General features: G+C 48.4%; 1 protein-coding gene and 1 long non-coding RNA gene across 3 annotated transcripts; one reads left to right on the top strand and one right to left on the bottom strand.

The window, feature by feature from the left end:
* Nucleotides 1-670: 670 nt before the first annotated feature.
* On the bottom strand, nt 671-19,524 carry ATP1B4 (ATPase Na+/K+ transporting family member beta 4). 2 transcript variants are annotated; one of them, XM_081793571.1, is made up of 8 exons: nt 19,307-19,524; nt 14,340-14,601; nt 9,545-9,673; nt 9,176-9,280; nt 5,130-5,326; nt 4,317-4,373; nt 1,600-1,695; nt 671-832 (listed from the first exon to the last, which is right to left on the bottom strand). In XM_081793571.1, exons 1-8 carry the CDS (start codon nt 19,367-19,369, stop codon nt 671-673), a joined length of 1,071 nt encoding a protein of 356 aa, XP_081649697.1. In that variant the 5' UTR covers nt 19,370-19,524. The 2 variants fall into 2 exon arrangements, with proteins under 2 accessions (XP_081649697.1, XP_081649696.1); XM_081793570.1 differs by having other exon boundaries at nt 14,328-14,601.
* On the top strand, nt 1,614-11,290 carry LOC145714264 (uncharacterized). Its single transcript, XR_014136822.1, has 2 exons — nt 1,614-2,355; nt 9,819-11,290. It is a non-coding gene; the product is annotated as an uncharacterized LOC145714264 (long non-coding RNA).
* Nucleotides 19,525-19,789: the final 265 nt, after the last annotated feature.

Here is a 19,789-nt window from a genome sequence, read left to right on the forward strand (position 1 = left end):
AAGTCATAGGAAAGGTCTTCGTTTCTATTTCAGAACGATATCCAGTTAGCACTGCTTTCTGTCCCAGTTGAAGATAACCTAGTCTTCAAATCAGTATTTGTTTTAGTTGCCCATTTGAGACAGCCAGTCCCTCAAGCACCCTTGGGTATAGAGTTCTCTAGGCCCGGTAGCCCTAGGTGTATTCTGGGTTGGTCTGATCGGCGATTCCCAGGGAAGGAACTTGCCAGGCAGGTTAAGACAAAAACAAACAAAAAAAAAAAGGTTAGTTATCAGCCTGGTTGGGAGGAATCTCACCTCTCAAAACAACAGAACCTTACAAAACACGATGAATTTCAAACCATCATAGAAAGTCTCCTTCATGGCCCTTGTGAATTTTATCAGACACTATGTTTACACTACGGTGAGAGGCTTGTAGCAGCAAGAACGGTTTTCGTTTAAGTGGGGGCGGGGGGAGGAAATTAATAGAATCTATTTGTCATCAGGAGAGACTACCTTTAAAAAATCAATGCCACAATGTCATTTTACACATATGTCAAAGGCAAGGAAAAATCATCTGCTGTCTTAAGTGTCCGTCTGGCTGTGTCCTGATTGAAGAAAAAGAATTCAGGAACTACCAGGGGTCCATGAAATAGAACAGAAACAGAACTAGCGGAAGTGGCCCCTGAAGTTCTTAGGTTTCTATGTTCAGAGTAAAGATTACCCTCCCCACAAAACGATCATTGATGACATCATTTATGATGCCCTTGCCCTTCAGTTGGCACTGCACGGGCACCGCCTGGTTCTTCACCACGTCTGTAAAGTGCATGGCCACCAGTGGGGAGGTGTAGTTAACCTGTAGGCGGAAGAACAATGAATCCTCAGTGTGAGGAGGGGACAGGGCGGGGGTGGGTCACAGGATGGAAGGGATCAGATAGTCAGTGAGGGATGGGATAACCCCTCGCAAAGGGAACCGAGCAAACCCCATGATACCAAGTCACAGATGGCTAAAGCCAGTGACATGCCCGCTCTGCCCTGGGACAGTGGGGGAAATCACACATTTCTCTTGTAAGTCCCTCTCAGATGTCTGACTGTCCTCTGGGGAAAACGAATTCTGCCTCTGCGTGATATGATTTCCTGGATATCAGACCATGAGTCAAAGCAGAACTAGTATCTTTCAAACCTCTACGCCAGAGATGAAGCCTCACTGTATGACCCACAACGACTGCCCTGGGGCTTCCACTGGGCGGAACAGGCAAGTGTGATTATTTGGGCACAGCTGAGTGCAACGACAGTGATTTGTCTGCTCCCGGCTCTGTCACTAATTAGCTGTGTGTGTCGGGCAAGTCACTGTCCCTCTCTGAACCCTAATTTCTCCATCTGTAAACTGAAGGAGTCAGACCAGACCCTATCTGAGATTCCTTCAGATATGGAAAGCAGCGGTTGTACTGGGAATTGGTAGAGGGGGCTGCTGGTCTTGGCCGGCAGCTACTCACCCCGCTGACTCCTAATTCCTAATTCCTAATTAGGCTGCTCCTAATTCCCGTAGATACCAAACAGCCCTTCCTTCCTGTGTCTCTGAGCCCTTTCTGACAGCAAAGACTGAAAAGGATACAGGCTTACGTGAGTCAGTTTGCCGTAGTAAGGGTAGTAGCGAAGGTCAAAAGAAGCCGACTCTGGGTAGTAATTGATGGATCGGATGTCATTTTCATCACCTCTCTGTAAGTAAAAGCAGGTATATGTCGGATGCCGGGTCTCTCGGTGAGTTGGAGCCTGAGCTCAAGGGGCCTGCGCCCCAGGTGAAATCACTGTGTGACCCACAACCAACTGTCCCAGGAAGACCCACGAAAGCAGAATGGGGCATAGTTTACCCCAGACCTATCCCCCAGAGCGTTTCCAGAAAGAGATTGTGCCTTGGTTTCCAGTTCCAAGATTACTGAATGGAAGGTCTGGACTGGGGAGTCCCAAGGTGCTCCGTATGGTTCTGCACTGGCTCCTAGAGGAGCCAGACGGAGGACTCCAAAGGGCTTGCCCTGGCTGCTCCAGCACAAGAGCCTACACACCAGGCCCTCTCCAAAGAACTCATACTGGGCCTGGCACCCGGTCTTGGACCTTGAGGCAGGTGTAAGTCAGACCATGTCTAGATAATCCCACTGCACGACGACTCGTACACCGTGGGCTCGGTTCATGGCATGTCACACCAGGTGCACAGGCACCTGACTCGTAGGGACACAGCCTAGAGTCTGGCCCACCTAAACTCATGTCTCTGACCATATTCTCTGCTTAAGCACAGCAGGTGACGTCAGGACGATAAGCAAGAGGGGACCCATAACTGGAAATGATTAAATAAACAACTCTACCATCATCATAGCATATCAGGTAGGGAACTGACCTGTCTGACTATGCATTAGGCTTGTCCTAAATAGCAGAGGGCTGGGGGCTGATGAGGGACAGACACTGCATCACCAGCAGCAAATCACTCACGGGGGGCATGTGATTACTTCTGTCAATATAGTGTAATCGTTCATACGATACGCCTTAATTCATTCTAGCAATTACCTTATCCTGCTTGATTTCCACAAGTGGGTGTGGATTTCGACCAATATTGATTACTATACAGTGTGTAAAGACTTAATATTGCTTGTTGTCTTTTGAAAGGACAGTTCTCAGCAAGAGTCTGTGTAAGCTGAAAAATGAATGGCTTCCACTAGGGAACCGTAAACAGGATTCTATCCACTTAACACGCTAGTTTAGGACTGAGTTGGTCTTTATGATTTAGTTACACATTCCTCTAAAAAGCAATGAAATTCATTTTTTTGTGTGAATACTCTGTGGAATCGGTCCCACTAGTTTGTAGTCACACCTCACGTGTGTGTGTTTACACATACCCATGTACCTGTGCACACAATGAATGTCCTTCCTACCTTGTTCACCCGGCAAACCCCTGCCTGACCTTTCAAAACTCATCACTGGGGCGCCTGGGTGGCTCGGTCGGTTAAGCGTCCGACTCTTGATTTTGGCTCAGGTCATGATCTCGCGGTTCGTGAGTTTAAGCCCCACATCGAGCTCTGGGCTGCCAGCGCGGAGCCTGCTCGGGGTTCTCTCTCTTCCTTTCTCTCTGCCCCTACCCTGCTTGCGCTTTCTCAAAATAAATAAATAAATAAATAAACTTAAAAAAAAAAAAACCCAAAAACCTCATCTTCAGTGTCACCATCTCCCACGTGGAACGAACCTTTCCCTCTTCAATGTCCCCGCTCCACCTTTCATAGCAGCTGTAATACGCAATTGCCCTGACTTCGGAGACAGAGTCATATTTATCTTGGCACCCCCAGCACCTAGCAAAGTACCTGGTATATAATAAGTGATCGATACACGCTTGCTGAATACATGCCGCCTTTTGCTGCTTTCTGATCTGTCACCGTCCAGCCTGGAGCTTTGAGCTGTATCTCTAGTACTGAGAATGGGATCACCCAGCTTCACACACCAGGTCTTGCAACTGTCCAGGGCTGGGGGGTGCAGTCGATGTTACGAAACCAGAGGGAGCTACTGCTTCCGGTCTGGGAAGCAAACCCAAGATCTAGGGCTTTTTCCTACAAAGGAGCTAATTGGCGCAGATGAGATAGGAGTTAATGGTCTCCCGAAGGACAGTTAATTAGCATATTAATGGAGTTCTGTTTCTACTTCCCTTGTAGTCATTTGTTATTGCAACACCCAGTGCCACTGGTCATTGCTGCAAAAAGTGAAATTCTGTTTTAAAAGCAGGGACTAATGACTCTAATGAAAGCTGTTTGTTTAGTTCAAAGAAACAAGTAATTAGAGGTAAAAGCAAAAGCGTAAACAGAATCCCAATTAATGACGTGTCACACTGTCGTTCCCTGCTGTGGGCCTTAGCTGAGGCTCTTCTTTGGCTTTCACAGGTATATATCAGCACAGGCACACACGCACCCACATGACCTGAACGCTTTCTGGCAGTGCGGAGGCCTGAAGGTACTAAAGGGAGGTGTAGTTATGAAAAGATTAACCCTTTCCCTAACCCATAGCCAATCATCCATGGGGAAGCCCTTGGAAGGGATGAGCCATCTTTTTGCATAAAATAGATGTGCTAACAGTACCTATTCAAAAAGGCATTTTAGGGGCACCTGGGTGGCTCAGATGGTTAAGCATCTGACTTTGGTTAAGGTCATGATCTCCCAGTTTGTGAGATCGAGCCCCGCATTGGGCTCTGCACTGACAGTGCAGAGCCTGCTTGGAATTCTGTGTCTCCCTCTCTCTCTGCCCCTGTCCTGTGCGCTCTCTCTCCCAAAATGAATAAATAAACTTAAAAAAAAAAGGCACTTTACCTGAACTTTGCAGGAAACCTTCACAGGATCTCCAAGTTCAGGACGGAAGCCTACAATCTATGAAAAGAAAAGCCAGTGTTGTTTATATATATACATATATATACATACATATATATACACACACACACACACACACACATATATATATATATGTGTATATATATATATATATATATATATATATAATCAAAAAAAGAAAACAGATTTGACAATAAAAAATGGGACTTTTCTTAACCGCCCTTAAGCCATCCCTTCCTTAGGCATAAAGTTCATCTATGTTGCCCTCTCAGGAATGTTACAGAGGGCAAAGAATGCAAAATATCTTCAGAACTGTACAGCTTGGCTTTCCCCTAGTGGTGTTTGTGACTGATGTTCATACGATGGTAACTGCAGCAAGATAATCCTGAAGATGTAAAGAACTTTCTGGTTTTAAGAGGGATGTGCCTGGGTAAGGCTCTACCCCACCTAAGGCATGGCAGGAGAGGAGGAAAATGCATTTTTTATGCTATAAGAATTGTCCCCCCACGTCATGTCAGTCCCCTGTTCCAAACAGCCTAGGACCTCATTACTGATAGAGGGCATCAAAGGGCAGGCTGGGGGTGGGGGAGATGAGTGGAAATAGGAAGTGTTCAGGGAGAAAAAGCTATTATTGCTTGATAGGTTGATCTGGTTGTTTGTATTAATGATGCTGTCAGTAAAAATGGCCGAACTTGCAGTGTATTGAAGACAGAGCCCAAGAGAAATGGAGTGGCCAGAGCCCTCCTACCCAGCTCATCCAACTTATCATCGCCGGAGTATCAAGGGCCAATATACCCGGTTCATCTTTAGAAGGATGCAGGGCTGTCCAGTAGAGTAGCCAAAAGTAGGGTCCTCCAAGCCCGAGCAGTTCTTCAGGAAGGAGCGCTTAAACTGGCAGGCCTTCTTGTCTTCATCCTCGTCGCCATCTTGGATGAAGTACTGCCCCGGGGGACAATCCACATTCATTTCCTCTTGAAGACTGTCATTGTAACCTAAAGCATGTGTGTGGGTGGCAAAGGGTCACGTTAGACGGGTGCTACAGGGGAAGGCCATGCTTTCAGTAGTCCTCCTCCCTAGTTTCCTTTCTCCAGCTTGCTGGTGAGCCTCTGAAAGGCCAGTCAGTCTGGCCCAGGCTCTGTGACCGGGCCTCCGTTCCCCGGGGACTTTCATCAGTAACATCTTTCCGGGAAGCCTTTGGGGCTAGTCCCCATCTGATGGGGCTAGCCCATCATCTGATTGCTTCTCATTGCCTCGGAACTTTGGAATGTCTACCTCTGGGTCATGTGTTGGTCACCTTATAACTTCTCTCTATTCTCCATTATTTCTTTTCAGCTATAGCAAATTGTAAGCGTGGGGGGCGGCCTCTTCCACTTCTGGAAGAGGAATAGGTACACGGTGGACAGATCTTGGAAGAGGGACTGAATCATGTCATGGCATGGCTTAAAGGAGTGAAACTCTCGGACTAAATCTCTTTAAGTTCAGTCTGGGAAACATCTCCCTTTGAGGTCCATGAGAGCCACCTGATGCAAGAGAATGAGACGTGCGTGTTGTGGGACAGGAGGAAGGGAGAGGAAGAAGAAGACAGGGAGGAAGAAGAGGAGATAAAACCAGCTTCTCATCCCTTACCGAGGGAAGTTAGCACTGCAAAACAGAAGCTTAGGTTGAAAGACAGAAACCAGGGGCGCCTGGGTGGCTCAGTCAGTTAAGCACCAGACTTTTTCTTTTTAAAAAATTTTTAATGTTCATTTATTTTTGAGAGAGAGACAGAGCACAAACAGGGGAGGGGCAGAGAGAGAGGGAGGCACAGAATCGGAAGCAGGCTCCAGGCTCCGAGCTGTCAGCACAGAGCCCCATGTAGGGCTTGAACTCAAGAACTGTGAGATCATGACCTGAGCCAAAGTTGGACACTTAACCGATTGAGCCACCCAGGCATCCCAGCATGGGACTCTTGATCTCGGTTCATGAGTTAGAGCCCCTGTGGTGCTCTACACTGACAGAGGGGCCTCCTTGGGATTCTGTCTCTCTCTCTCTCTGCCCCTAGCATATGCACGCGCTCTCTCTCTCTAATAACTTTCAAAAAAGAAAAAAAGAAAGACAGAAACTAACAACCATAGCGCCTCCACTGAGAGGGTAAGATCTTGTCTACTGAGGCACTCAGTAGACCCGAGGCACTCAGAGTTCACGTCCCTTTACATTGGATGGAACGTAACATGTGCACAAGGCATGCACATCAGGGAGAGAGCTAAAAGGGGCTGTCTGTGAGCTCACTCTTTGGCCCACCAGATGCCATGGAACTGAGCTTTGGAAATTACTGCATCATTTCCAGTTTTGTTTTAAATGATGGAATCTAGTTAGTCCTGCTAGATCCAGCCTCTGTGCACTCATGTTCCCAGTATCTTAGTTTTTTGTTTTTTTTTTTTTTACTTTTGAGAGGGGGAGAAAGTACGAGCAGAGGAAGGGGCAGAGAGAGAGGGAGAGGGAGAATCCTAAGTCGGCTTCACACTACTACTGTGGAGCCTGATGTGGGGCTCGAACCCACAAACTGTGAGATCATGATCTGAGCTGAATTCAGATGCCTAACCGACTGAGCCACCAAGGTGCCCCTCCAGTAGCTTCATTTTTCAGAGGAAATTGTGCACCTGTGATCTACCAGTGGTAAAACTCCAAATGTCCTGCTGGGTTTTCATCTAGACAGGTTGTGACTTGGGTTTAATATTGTTCAGGAGCAACTGGGAATTTAAAATCTATTCCAATTATGGTTAAGCCTTTATTTTGCCTTTGACAAAGCTACATTCAATTCAAGGTTTTGTTTTAATCTTTTTTTTAGAACAAGAACTATGTGCAAATAATAAGTTTCTAAATAGAAGCTCTAATCACATGCTCATTGTTTCTCTTGAGATAGTTCCATTAAAAATAATGTGACATGGGCATGACCCTTATTGCAAAATCCCAGTCCTCCTGGGAATGAAATTGATACTCTGGGATGTCTATTTCAGAGATGTGTCCCTTTTAAGTAGGGCATGTTATCTACACTTAGGAACTAAAAACCCAGTGCTTTCCCTACTGTTCTCCACCTCTGTCATCAGGTCAGAATCGGTATTTCTCCATCTACTAGCTTCTCGGAGGGATTTCCTCAGCAGAGATTCTGGCAACACGCCTGTAATATCTCACAAGTATTTTGAAAGAAAAGAAGATATTGCGCCGGCTAAGATGCCCAAAACATTTTTTTTTTTAGCTCAAAAAGGAACTACATGGACTCAGAGAGGACCCAGCCCCCCTCATTTTACAAGTGAGGGATCTGAAACTCAGACTTACCCAAAATGACACTGAGCATGACTGATAGATACAAAACTGAGTTTCTAACTCCTGGTCATATGGCAGCAGCAAAGAATTATGAAAAACAGTATTTCTCGATCTTTAAAGTTCATACAGATCACCTGTGGATCTTGTTTAAGTGCAGATCCTGACCCAACCAGTCTGGGGCAGGGCCCCAGAGCCGGCTTTGTAGCAACCCCCCAGGCGATGCCGATGCTGCGGGTCTTGGATCGCACTTTGAGTAGCAAGGGGGTCAAAACCACGGATGTGGGTTTAAACACTGGTTCAGCTGCCAGGAGACTTTTTATCATGTTACTTCCTCTTTCTTTCTTTTTTAAAATTTTTTTAATGTTTATTTATTTTTGAGAGAGAGAGAGCAAGAGAGAGAGAGTGGGGGAGGGGCAGAGAGAGAGAGGGAGACACAGAATCCAAAGAAGGCTCCAGACTCTGAGCTGTCAGTACAGAGCCCGATGCAAGGCTCGAACTCACAGACTGGACCTCGAGATCATGATCTGAGCCGAAGTCGGACGCTTAACCAACCGAGCTACTCGGGCGCCCTGTTACTTCCCCTTTCTGAGCCTCAGTTGCCCCATTCATAAACTGGAGACAGTAGATTCTGCTATGCAGAATTAAGGTTAAATGACAAAATTTATGCATTTACATAACACTTCCCACCACGTAAGAGATTGTTTTTCTCCTAATTCAGTGCACATTCTACCACTCCCTATCTGTACCCCCTTTGGCCAGGAAGGGACAACCAGACCGATCCAACTGGCTTTTTGCCACAAATAATTGGTGCAGCAAGGTAAACCCACTGGGGCTCCTTTTTGATAGCTGGTCAATTAGAGCCTGTGTGCTCTGTGTTGAACCCTCAACAAATTGCTACCTCAGTTTTCACTCTTTGGAAGGGCTTCTCAAGAAGCCACTCATTTGTCCCTGAAAGTGTATCTGATGACGCTATAGAGATAGGCATCTTGAAAACACTTGCAATCAAAATGCTGGCGTGACTGTCACCCAGAGAGATTCTTCTTCTAACTCCCTGTTGGGATGCTATTAAATGAAGACCCTTGCTCTCTTCCTTGAAGATGGCCCATCTCCAAGCAATGAATTCCCTTCCCTTGAGAAAGTATAGGGGGGCAGGAATCTTCCCGTTCTGGAAAACACCCTTCTTTTCTCAACACTACCCCCACCTCGAATTATCTTTCATAATTACTGAGCCCAGGACTCATCTGGATGAGCCCAGGACATAAGTAGGTGCCCTAGAATGTTCAAGAAAAGAAAACAAGTTCTCTGCCCCAGTGAACTTAGCAGAGTGCTGGAGAGTTGGCTTATATGCTTTCAAGGCAACATACATCCCAAACTAGAGCAGTTTTGATTGTATGTACAGTTGCCGAGGGAGGTGCAAGGTAAAGAAAGACCGGGATGGGCTGGGGTTAATAAGAGTGGGGTTTCTGGTGCATTGCGAATTTTGAATCCCCACCCCCATCATCCTTCCAAAGAGATTTCCCGCCTTCAGAGGAACTTACCCTGGAGAAAGCCATTTAGGCTAATGACATAATGCTGCCAGGTGTCAGGTTCGGAAACGTTGAAGTTGAAGTTAAGGCTATGGGCGAAGGGTCTGATCATCACTCCTGGCAATGAAAACAGGTCTTAGATATATTAACCCATTCTTGGGATAATTTTTTTTTTTGTATTGATTCCCATGAAACCTTCACCCCCCCAGGCAATCAAAATAAAAAGGACCGTAATTTGCCAAATACCATTTTACTTTTACTCTTAATAATTGAATCCCTAAGTCATTACCGGGAAGAGCCAAAGTTAATTGAGGCTGAACATGCTGCGGAGGCAGGTTTCCGTCCAGCAAGTTCTGACAGCACAGGGCGTTTGGCACTCACCAGGAGGCTTCACCCTCTCGGTGAAGGTCGGCATGTAAGGACTGATGGTCAGAAATAGCGTGTACATGCAGAGGGTAATCACAGCAGCCAGGGAGGCATAGAAGAAGAAGTAAATGACTAAGATCAGGCCTGCAGAACAATCAGAGAGGAGAGTGATCAGTGCTTGCCAACAGACCCCGCCTCCTCACTCGAACTCCTGAGCCAGAACCAACCCAAACACGTTGGCATTTTATTTTTGTTTTTTGGTTGTTTTTTGTCTCTTCAAATTCCCCAGATTCAGTATGTCCTTGGCTTATTCAGATGTCACCAATTTGGAGTTCGTGAGAATTGTGTCGGAGATCTGATCGCAGTGTACCTTTACGGCATCTCCGATGGAAGGGCTTGCTGAGCAGATGATGACCGATGGCAAGATCACAGGGGAGCGGAGTTGAATGTACCGCGGAGGGCAAATTGCTTGGGAGCCCTCTGGGCAACGGTTGATGTCCTAAGTACAAATCATTCTTCGCTATTCATTAAAGCAGGTGCCCTGAAGAGTCCTAGCAGCTTGGTTCCAGTGATTATATGTATTTGCAAGTGATGAAAACTGCATTTCTTTTCACGTAGCCTATAATTCAAACTTTTGATTAATTTCCACTGGACTTGTCTCTAATCAAGGCAAAGTGAGGCTTCACCCTACTTATTTCAAATCTTACTCATCTTTAGCAAATATTTAAGTGGCTCGACTTTTCAAAAGGAACAAGGACGGGGAGGGAAGGAGGAAGAAGCCGTACTTACTTACTGACTCTTGCTACCTGGACGCTCTATACCTGTGCACCTGGCCAAGTGACAGAACCTCTCCGTACCGCCGACTCCTCACAGGTAAAATGGGAATAAGTTTAGCACTTAACCTCATATACTGATCTACATGCCTAATAATCCCGGCAATTCTGCTTTTCCTTACATCCTATCCTGACCTGACCATTTCCTAGCTGTTTCATCTTGGACATGCCGTTCACCCTCCCGGGTCTCAATTTCCTCATCTGTAAAACGAGGACAGTAACAGTACCTACTTCTTAGCCTTGAAAGATGCATGTAAATAGCAGCGCGCAGAGCCTGGCAGATACCCAGTGCTCTTTATTTTTTTTAATGTTTATTTATTTTTGAGAGAGAGACGGACCGTGAGCGGTGGGGGGAGGGGCAGAGGGGGGGGGGGGACACAGAATCCGAAGCAGGCTCCCGACTCTGCGCTGTCAACACAGAGCCCGATGTGGGGGCTCGAACCCACGAATGTGAGATCATGACCCGAGCCGAAGTTGGACGCTTAAGTGACTGAGCCACCCAGGCGCCCCTACCCAGTGCTCTTTAAATGGCAGCCCTCACCATTGTTATTATTAATATTATTTTTGCCGTCGGACCAGAAGCACGGTTATGTGAGCCCCTCCTCTGTGGGTGGCATCGGGATTAGGTTTGCCCCCGTTCGAGGCAGCCCCGAGCGAGGTGAACGAGCATGAGATTGCAGCTGAGAAACTCTTTTCAAGTCTCCTTGGGGCTCTCTCTCGGGCAACGGTATCTGGCTCCGCTCACAGCAGTGACACGATGTCGGAACTACAGATTTGAACTGAATCGTGAACCAGAAACTGGAACAAACCACGTAACTTTGCTGTACCCAAAACTGAATCCGAATAATAATTTTTAAATTGAACCATGAACCAGATAAAATTAGCCAAAAAAAAAAAAAAAAAAAAGAGGGGGTGAGTGGAGAGGAAACGAGAAGAAAGATCCTTAGTAACCCAACTGGAAATGGAAGCTTGATGTTTTATAAGATGAACTGAAGCAGAACGGGAACATGAGCGCATCGATTCAGCTGGAGTCCCTGGAGAGGACACGGTAGCACCTGTGTGATCCTGGGCTACTGCCCCTTGGCTGCCCTAATGGGATGTGCCCTGTGTCTTCGCCTCCGTTCCTCAACCCCCATCCCCATCCTGGGGATGGGCCGATGGCTGGAGCCATCCTGGGGGACTAGAAGACTCAGTTTCATGAACGAAAGGAAAGCAATAGAATACAGGTACGTTCCCTTGGAGGTATGGCTTCCATTTTGTCTAGAATGTGTGGCTAGGAAGCTGTAGGTAGGAGAATGGCACTAGCAGTGAGTCCCCTGAGCCTCACCCAGGATGGGTGCCCTGAAGTCTGCCATAGGTTAAGCTAACACAGCTTCCCACCCACCCCCGTCCCCACCAAGGAAAACCAAGCACCATACCCATCAGAGCCTATTGGTCGCTCCAACTTTTTCTGCTCTGGACATCCAAGTTTTACTTGGACCACTCCTCTAGGTAATCCAGGGTTCTCTCCTGAATGCTTTCCCCAAGCCTGTACAGACCTGGATATCTTGGATATAGTAGGCACCCGTGATCCAGATTCTTTACTCCCCCCACCAAAACATCCCATCAGGTCCTGAGACCCTACCCATCAGGGCTTTGCTCATCACTGCCGTTCACGAAGACAGTGTGGTGTTCCGGCAAGAGAATTACACCCCCGTGTTCATCTGACCTGGGTTTGAATCCCAATGCTGCCACTTATTGACTGCGGGGCTTTAGATAAGTTACTTACCCTCTCTAAGCCTCAGTTTCTGCATCTGTAAAATGGGGATAATAATATTACTACCTCATATGGTTCTTGTCAGTATCCAATAAAATAACATATAGTTCCTAAAAATAGAGGCTACCCAGCTACCAAAGAAAAAGCCCAGAATGTAATCATAGGCTGGGTGAATATGTTGGTCATGTTGATGTCCAGGCTGGGATAGGGTTAGTAAATGCCCAAGTGGACACCTAGTTTTCAAGCAAGAGGACAGCAAAGCATACGCTTGGTGGTCTATGCATTAACATCGCCATTTGCCCATGGCCCAGGCATAGCCCAACAGCAGAAGCCTGAGTTCCCGGGCTCTCCTCAGACCTCCTGTCCAGAGGCCTGGATATGGCCTGCCATGCAGAGTCCCCAGCGCCATTATCTTCCCTGAGCACTCGAACCTTTCTCCCTCATCGCTCTTTCTTGGCCTACGGGTTATTCTCCACAGGAGCAGTTTGGATCAGCTTCTCTGGTGAGGTTCCAATGGCTGGCTGTTTAGGGGTCAAAGCATGGCTCTCTCTCCCAGAATCACACTTGCATTTCACAGCCCGTGTCTCTAGTCTTCTTTAGGCAAGGGAGAAACAGCTGTGCCCCCTTTGGAGCGAGCGTCCAGCATTTGCCTACAGCTTCCAGAATGTCGGAATGCACCTTGAATGGCACATTTGTTCCAGCTGAGAGTTTGAGGGATGGGCAGGGGTGGGGCTGGGAACTGAGGAGGGGTGGAGGGAGGTGGGTGTTGCTCACGGCGCCACACCTGCTATTCCTAATTCCAGGAAGGAGGGCTAGCCGGTTCACCTTGACTCTCTCCCCTAGGAGGGGAGAGAATTCTCAGCCAGAGGGGCCTTTAGAAGGCGTGACCATCAACTTTAGCAACCTAGACCCTGGGCGCTAGGGGACTCTTATTTCATCCACAGAGTCATCTATTTTGCCCTTCTCCTGTGGGTTAACTGAGTTCCAAACCAGCGGCCGCTCTTTTTCTGGGCCATGCAGAGACTGTGGCAAGTGTGAATTTTATCCCAGGCTAAACCTCCTGAGGAGAAGGCTCTTGCATTCGTAGACCAAGAGGTGAGCAAGGCCCTGGGAAAGGAGTCTGGGGAAGCTGTGAGGTACAAGCGGTGGCGGCGTGTGGCACAAAGACGAAAAGCTAAGAAATGCAATTCCGCCGTTGATGAAGCGTGACGGGGGCTCAGCCTTAATCGCTGGAAACGCTCCCTTTAAACCCGATTTCTCTGTGCACACGCCGTGGGAGCACGAGGCACCCACAGGCTGGCGCCCAGGGCAGGCCCCCCGGCTTTGCTTCTCTGACGTCACTGAGCGAAGTGATGAGATCCTGTAAACCCTTGCTCAAGTCGGCAGGGACTTGGGGCTCGTATCCTAGAAACGGTCCCCTGTGCCGTACGGTTGTACAATGTGGGGCTCAGGGGCGGCAGGCCGGTGCAGTCGAAAATCTGTGTCTGGCTTTTGACTGTCCTCAAACCCTTTAGTGCTAAGAGCCTCATGTTGACCAGACGCCTTACCAACACCGTCAGTAGTCCGTTAACACCTATTTTGTACGTTACCTGTGTTATATACCGTCTTCTTCCAATAAGGTAAGCGAGAGGAAAGAAACTCTTAACGTTTACAGCGCCAGCCTGTACTTCTCGGAAAACACAGAAACAAAACCAAAAGCAACCCTGTGTGGACCCGTGCAGGTCAGACCTGTGCTGTTCAACAGTCAACTGCACTTTCAACTTTCCATTTTTAACATCTCATCGGAGCCTCAGACCGACCGGGTGAGAGAGACAAGGTAGGGATCATTTCCTTCATTTGGCAGGTGAGGAAACGGAGGCTCAGAGAGGGTAAATGATGAGCCCAAGGCCACACAGATAGAGAGTGACAGGGCTGGGACTTCCTTAAAAAAAAAAATCTGTGCCTTTTCAACTCATCCTGTCTCTGCATCGCGAATGAGGTTGAGCCCAGCGGATTTCAGCTCCACAAGCCAGTGTGTTTACCTACTCGGTCGGAGTTTCTTCCCATGGCATCTGCCCACATCCAGGCATGTCCCTAGGCACTGAGCCCTTTACACGAAATCTAAGAGAAGTTTGCAGACAAGCCCATCCAACGTATGGTAAAGGAGTCCTGGACACCAAGCCAAAAGCAAAGGACACCCGACTGGGGCATGGGGACAACTGGGACTTACTCCAACTCTGACCTGTTCGGGCCAGAGACATCCTTTTCTCCGGATCCCACAGGTATTCGCTTACGGTCTGCAATTTCTGCCACCAGGCATTGCCTGTTGGCGGACCCTGACCCTCTTCCTCCTCCTTTTCCTCTTCTATCTCCTCCTCTTCCTCCTCCTGTCCTTCTTCCTCCTCCTCCTCCTCCAAATCGGGTACCACCATCACCCGAGCCTCTTCTTCCGCTTCTTCCTCTTCATCTGCCAAGTAGTTCTGGTTTACTTCATCCTGATCGTCCTGGAATGGTGACAAAACACAATCCCCTTTTTGACAAAAAAACTTCCAGCGGCACATCCCGCCAGCCAAAAAGAAATGGAAAACAGGGCGCCTGGGTGGCTCAGTCAGTTAAGTGTCTGACTCTGGATATCCGCTCAGGTCATGATCTCACGGTTCGTGAGTTTGAGCCCTGCGCTGGGTTCTGCCCTGGCAGTGCGGAGCCTGCTTGGGATTCTCGCTCTCCTCTTTCTCTCTCTGCCCCTCCTCTGCTCACCCTGTCTCTTAAAATAAATAAATAAGCTTAAAAACTGTTTAAAAATGTTTCAAAAATGGAAAAAAAATAAATGGAAAGTGACCCAAGATTTGGAGATGCTTCGAATTTCCACTTCCCCATTCACGTACCCGTTGTTACAAGAGGCACGTTTTCTTTCTCTGTTCATTGGGAGGAAATATTCCTTCTCTGACCCACTTTTGACCCAATATTCTTTCCGCAGAGGTGTAAGTTTTATTCTTGCCTTCGTGCCTTTTGGCTCTTCCCCTAGGACTGCTTATGTCACTACTCTGTCCTGGGGCCTCGGCCTCCCGCTTCACTTTGTCTGGCTTTTCAGGGTAGAGCTGAGTTCGACACTGGAGGGTGGAGTTATTTTATTTACTTTTTTTTTTTTTTAAGATTTTTATTTTTAAGTGATCTCTGCACCCGACGTGGGGCTCGAACTCACAACCCCGAGCTCAAGAGTCGCGTGCTCTCCCTGAGTCAGCCGGGCGCCCCGAGGATGGAGTCAGTTTAGGCACTTGAGTCCATGATGGCAAATTCTGAGTCTAAGCCAGCTCCACCGTCGGTCCTGCACCCTTGCGGGTGCTCAACCTTACCAGCCCAAGCTGTGCGAAAAGTAGCCTGGGACAGACAGCAGGAGGAGAGGCCAGCTGCTGTGCCCGTCCTCAAAACTTAGACTCCCTTCCCAGCAGAAGAACATAGGGGTTTATTGGTCACTTCTCTGTCCCCTGAGCTGGAACCTCTTCCTGCCTTAAGCTGGTTGAACAGACCACCTGAGGGCCGGAACTTCAACAGATAGTTCCTTAGTCCCCACCCCCCACCCCCACCCCGCACCCCATAACCCTCGGCAAAAATCTAGGCACGTAGTGAGCGCTCAGCACATATTTGTTGATTGACTGTAGCCATGGAGATCTGAAACCGTAATCTTCTCTGAGTGGTTCTAAGAAACTTAAACAAAAGAAGAGAAACCCAGACGTCACCAACGGTATTTCAAATGCCTCCCAGCCATAGGCGGGAGAGGCGGATCTTTCTTTGCTCTTTGTGGCTCTGCGAAGGCTCACTGCGGCCGCAGAAAATGAGGCCACCCTCCCTTCTCTCTTGCTGTCCAAATCTGAAGAGTGGCCGGGCCTGTGCACCTGTTGGGGTTGGATGCGTCAAATGATAGAGGCCAGGGGCTCCGTGCCTCCCCCTCCCTGCCTGATTCCTCAAAGGCCATTTAGAGGACACTCAGCTAAAAATGCTGCCATTAGTTGGGGGGGGGGGGGGGCGGGGGCGATACTTGGAAAATCGGGTTGTTCAGAATCAGTAAAAGTGACACAGAATGACAAGGCTCGGTACTCAGTCTGCCCGGCGCTGTCTAGCTTCTGATTATAAGCACTCTTGAATTGCTCTCTAATTTGTATAAATGGACAGCTTCATATCACACACCGTATCAGAATTGACAGGGACCTTGAAGATCCCCTTGTCCATCGGAGGCCCAGAGAGGGGACTGGATGTAGGTAAAGGCACACAGCAAGTGTGTGATAGAGTTGACAATCTCAGAACCTCGGTCTTGCTACCCTGGACGATGACGTTTCTCCTCTGTCGCACCGAAGACAAGTGCCTAGAGGTGGTTAACAGATTTCTGGAGCACAACGTGTTAGGTTCTGTGTTCCCAAGAGATTGCAGGTGCTTATAATCGAGGATTTCTGACTCTAACGTGGACTCTGTGTTGAATGGATGAATTAAATGTTCGTAAATCTCTTTCACTTGTGCGTGAACACAGGTACACATCTAGCTTCTCAAACTACATTCTGAGCACCCAGGGGGCAGAGTCAGTATTTCTTTTTTTTTTTTTAATTTTTAATTTTTTCAATGTTTACTTATTTTTGAGGGGGGGAGGGGCAGAGGGAGAGGCAGACACAGAATCCGAAGCAGGCTCCAGGCTCTGAGCGCTCAGCACAGAGCCTGACGCGGGGCTCGAACTCACCGACCCCGAGATCATGACCTGAGCCGAAGTCGGACGCTTAACCGTCTGAGCCACCCAGGGGCCCCCGGAGTCAGTATTTTGTAACTCCTGGACGGCCCTCCACAGTGCGGAGCCCACAGCTAGGTGACCAGCAGGTACTGAACAAGTGCCGGGGATAACCGCCTGACTTCAAACTTCTGAGGCTGGACCCCGGGGGAATTTGCTCCCACAGAGCCTGTCGCCCTAACCTCAGCAGGACTGGGCGCTGTGGTGGGTGGTCATCAGGGCCCCCGAAGAATCTCCTGCGTCTGGGAACCTCGGGGAATTTGAAGTGTAACAGTGCATCGCGGAGGGATTTGTATCGCCTTTATATTTCCTGCACAACTTCCTTTTTCTCGCCACGTCGCCTGTGTGCCCGCCCTCCACCTCCGCTCCGCAGAGGAGGCAGCTGGCCTTGGCCTCAGCCTGATCTTATTTGTAGATATGAGCTTTCGTGATAATCCCATTAAAGATGGCTTGTCATTAAAGCTTTACCCTCCCGGGAAGAATTAACCTTCTCAGAGCTAATTTCCCCCACGGCTCTCACAGTGCCCGGGCTTCGGGAACCTCGACTATCTTTTTTTTCCTCCCCTCTGCTTCCAGGTGCAGGAGAACGTCATATGGTGCAAGAGAGACCCTCTTGTGCAACTGTTTAACCGGATCCTGCGGGGAATCCTTCGGTGATGGGAGGGTCTGTTTTTGCCGGTCTCCTAAAGTGGCGCTGCCCTCATGTGATGGTGTGTGCGAATGTGTTGGAAGATAGTAGTGGGTGTGTGCTGTGGCCATCCTGTTGCCCTAAAAGGGAAGATCTGAAGGGCAGAGGGTGGCTCCATTTTGAGCACTCTAAATATATAAACATATAAACACATAAACAAACAGTATGACCCAAAGGATAAATTTGTGCCCTGCATTGAGTAACACCCCGTAAACGTTTGAATGGTTGGTTAATTTTAAAAGGGAAATTAGCATCCGGTTATTCACGGCGTCAAAGAGTTTGTTTTCAAATTTGATCGAGTACTCCCCATAAAGAGCGAGATTCCCCCGACGCATTTGAAAGTTGGGACGAGCACCGGGCGTCGTATGGAAACCGATTTGACAATACATTTCGTGTTAAAAAAAAAAAAAATCGAATCCTACTAAAAAAAAAAAAAAAAAAGATTGAAAAAATCAAGTCTTTCTTACAAAGAGCAAGATCTTCTGGTGCACTTGACAAAGAATTGAAATTATCCACAACATTTTAGCAACATTACATAGAAAAGAAGCCAGGGAAGGAATAGTTATATGTGCCCTGCGGATCGTGACCACTCTGAAAGCTGGGAGGGACTTTGGAAATGTGAAAAGAAGGCTTCTACACCGTATGGCTGAAAAGCTGAGGGAAGCCCTCTGTAGGGTGATATGGGGTTAGAAGGATTCGTATTTTCCTCTGCTGGCTGTTGACAGTCTTTACTTAAATCCCTGGTTATACAAGTGGCCATTTCCAAAGAAAAATGGATTAAGCTTTGTTTCCTCCTGGGGCTCGGATCACAGCCCTCTCTAGGGGAGATTTCAGACTACACTCCCCCCCACCCCCAAAAAAGTACTGCATGGGGCATATATAACAATTTAGAGCAAAGTAAATTCAAAGAAACTCTGGGTTCAAAGAACTCTGTAATGCACCCTGGAGATAAATGGCAACTAGAGGGAGGTGTGTGTGCACATGTGTGCGTGTGCCTGTGCATGGGCGTGTGTGTGTGTGTGTGTGTGTTGGGCAGGGTGGGGTGGCACGTAGGGTGGCGGCGGGTGGCGGAGGATCAGGGGGCTAGGGAGTTGCACACTGCACGTATAACAGAGAGAGCACAAGATTAGAAGTGGGGAAACTTGCATTCTCACTGTGGCTCTCCTGCTAACTTGTGAGTCACTCGTGCGCTCTGAGCCCCGGCAGCCTCCTTTCTACACCGAGGGCTTCTGGAGAGATGATGTCTGAGATTACTCCCAGCTTCTAGCAACGATTCTGTGATTTTAGCGCCAGTTTGGAATTTCTGCTCTAGGAAAAGAGCAGCCGGGTTCCTGAGAAGCTCCCACCCAAAGGGACCAAGACAGCTGGGTCTGTGGTTTCCTCTTTCCCCTTCCCTCTCCCTTGGCTGAATTTCCTGCTATGGGAATGAAATCTCTATTCTCAGACTCCAAAAGGTCTGTTTAAATTCTAGACTCCCCCCTTCCCCCAATGTTAGAAGGCCGCTTCTTCTCTGGCATCTTTCCCCTCCCTTATCTTTGTTCCCCAGGAAGAGGGGCTTCCTCCTTCAATGCAGCAATGTAGGGTTCAGTGGGGTGCCAGGAGTCGCTGCTCGATCTTGAAACTATAGGCTTCCATAAACCTCACTGTTCCTGCCCATGCCGAGGAGAAGCAGCCATAAGCCAAGATCTATGCACACCACAACAACCCCACTAACAAGGGACAGCAAAATAGTCTGCTCCCCGGGACTCACAAGTCTGTAGCGATAACCGTAAGGAGAGGCCGGAGCCCTTCTGGACCGGAGCTGCCTTCTCATGGCTGGTCAGTGGGCAAAGACGCGGCAGAGGCAGGCAAGGGGGTGAGAGTTCCCGAGCTTCTGCTGGTACAGGAGACACTGGTTGCTGGGGACACTTGTCGCCTAGTAAAAGTGCACCCTCCTGGCACGAGCCCTTCCCCAAAATAATCTAACATGCCCCTTTCTCATTGGTTGGCCCATTCCCTGAATCAAAGGAAAGCCCTTCTGGAAAAGCAAGCTCATCATCACAGGGAGGGGGGGGATATTCTGGGTCACGAGGATGAGTGACTCCCCATCCCCCTCACCTCATGCCTCCACCCGCCCTCTGCTCTCCTCCAGCGCCCAAGATACTACGGGCCCAATGGAAAGCTTAAGTCTTGCTCTTCTCAACTGAGAGCCGAGTATCAGTGTGTGCAGGGGGTGGGGCGTGGGTGGGAGTTG

The sequence above is a fragment of the Panthera onca genome, chromosome X (genome assembly GCF_046562875.1).
Source record: "Panthera onca isolate mPanOnc1 chromosome X, mPanOnc1 haplotype 2, whole genome shotgun sequence".
Lineage (NCBI taxonomy): Eukaryota > Metazoa > Chordata > Mammalia > Carnivora > Felidae > Panthera > Panthera onca.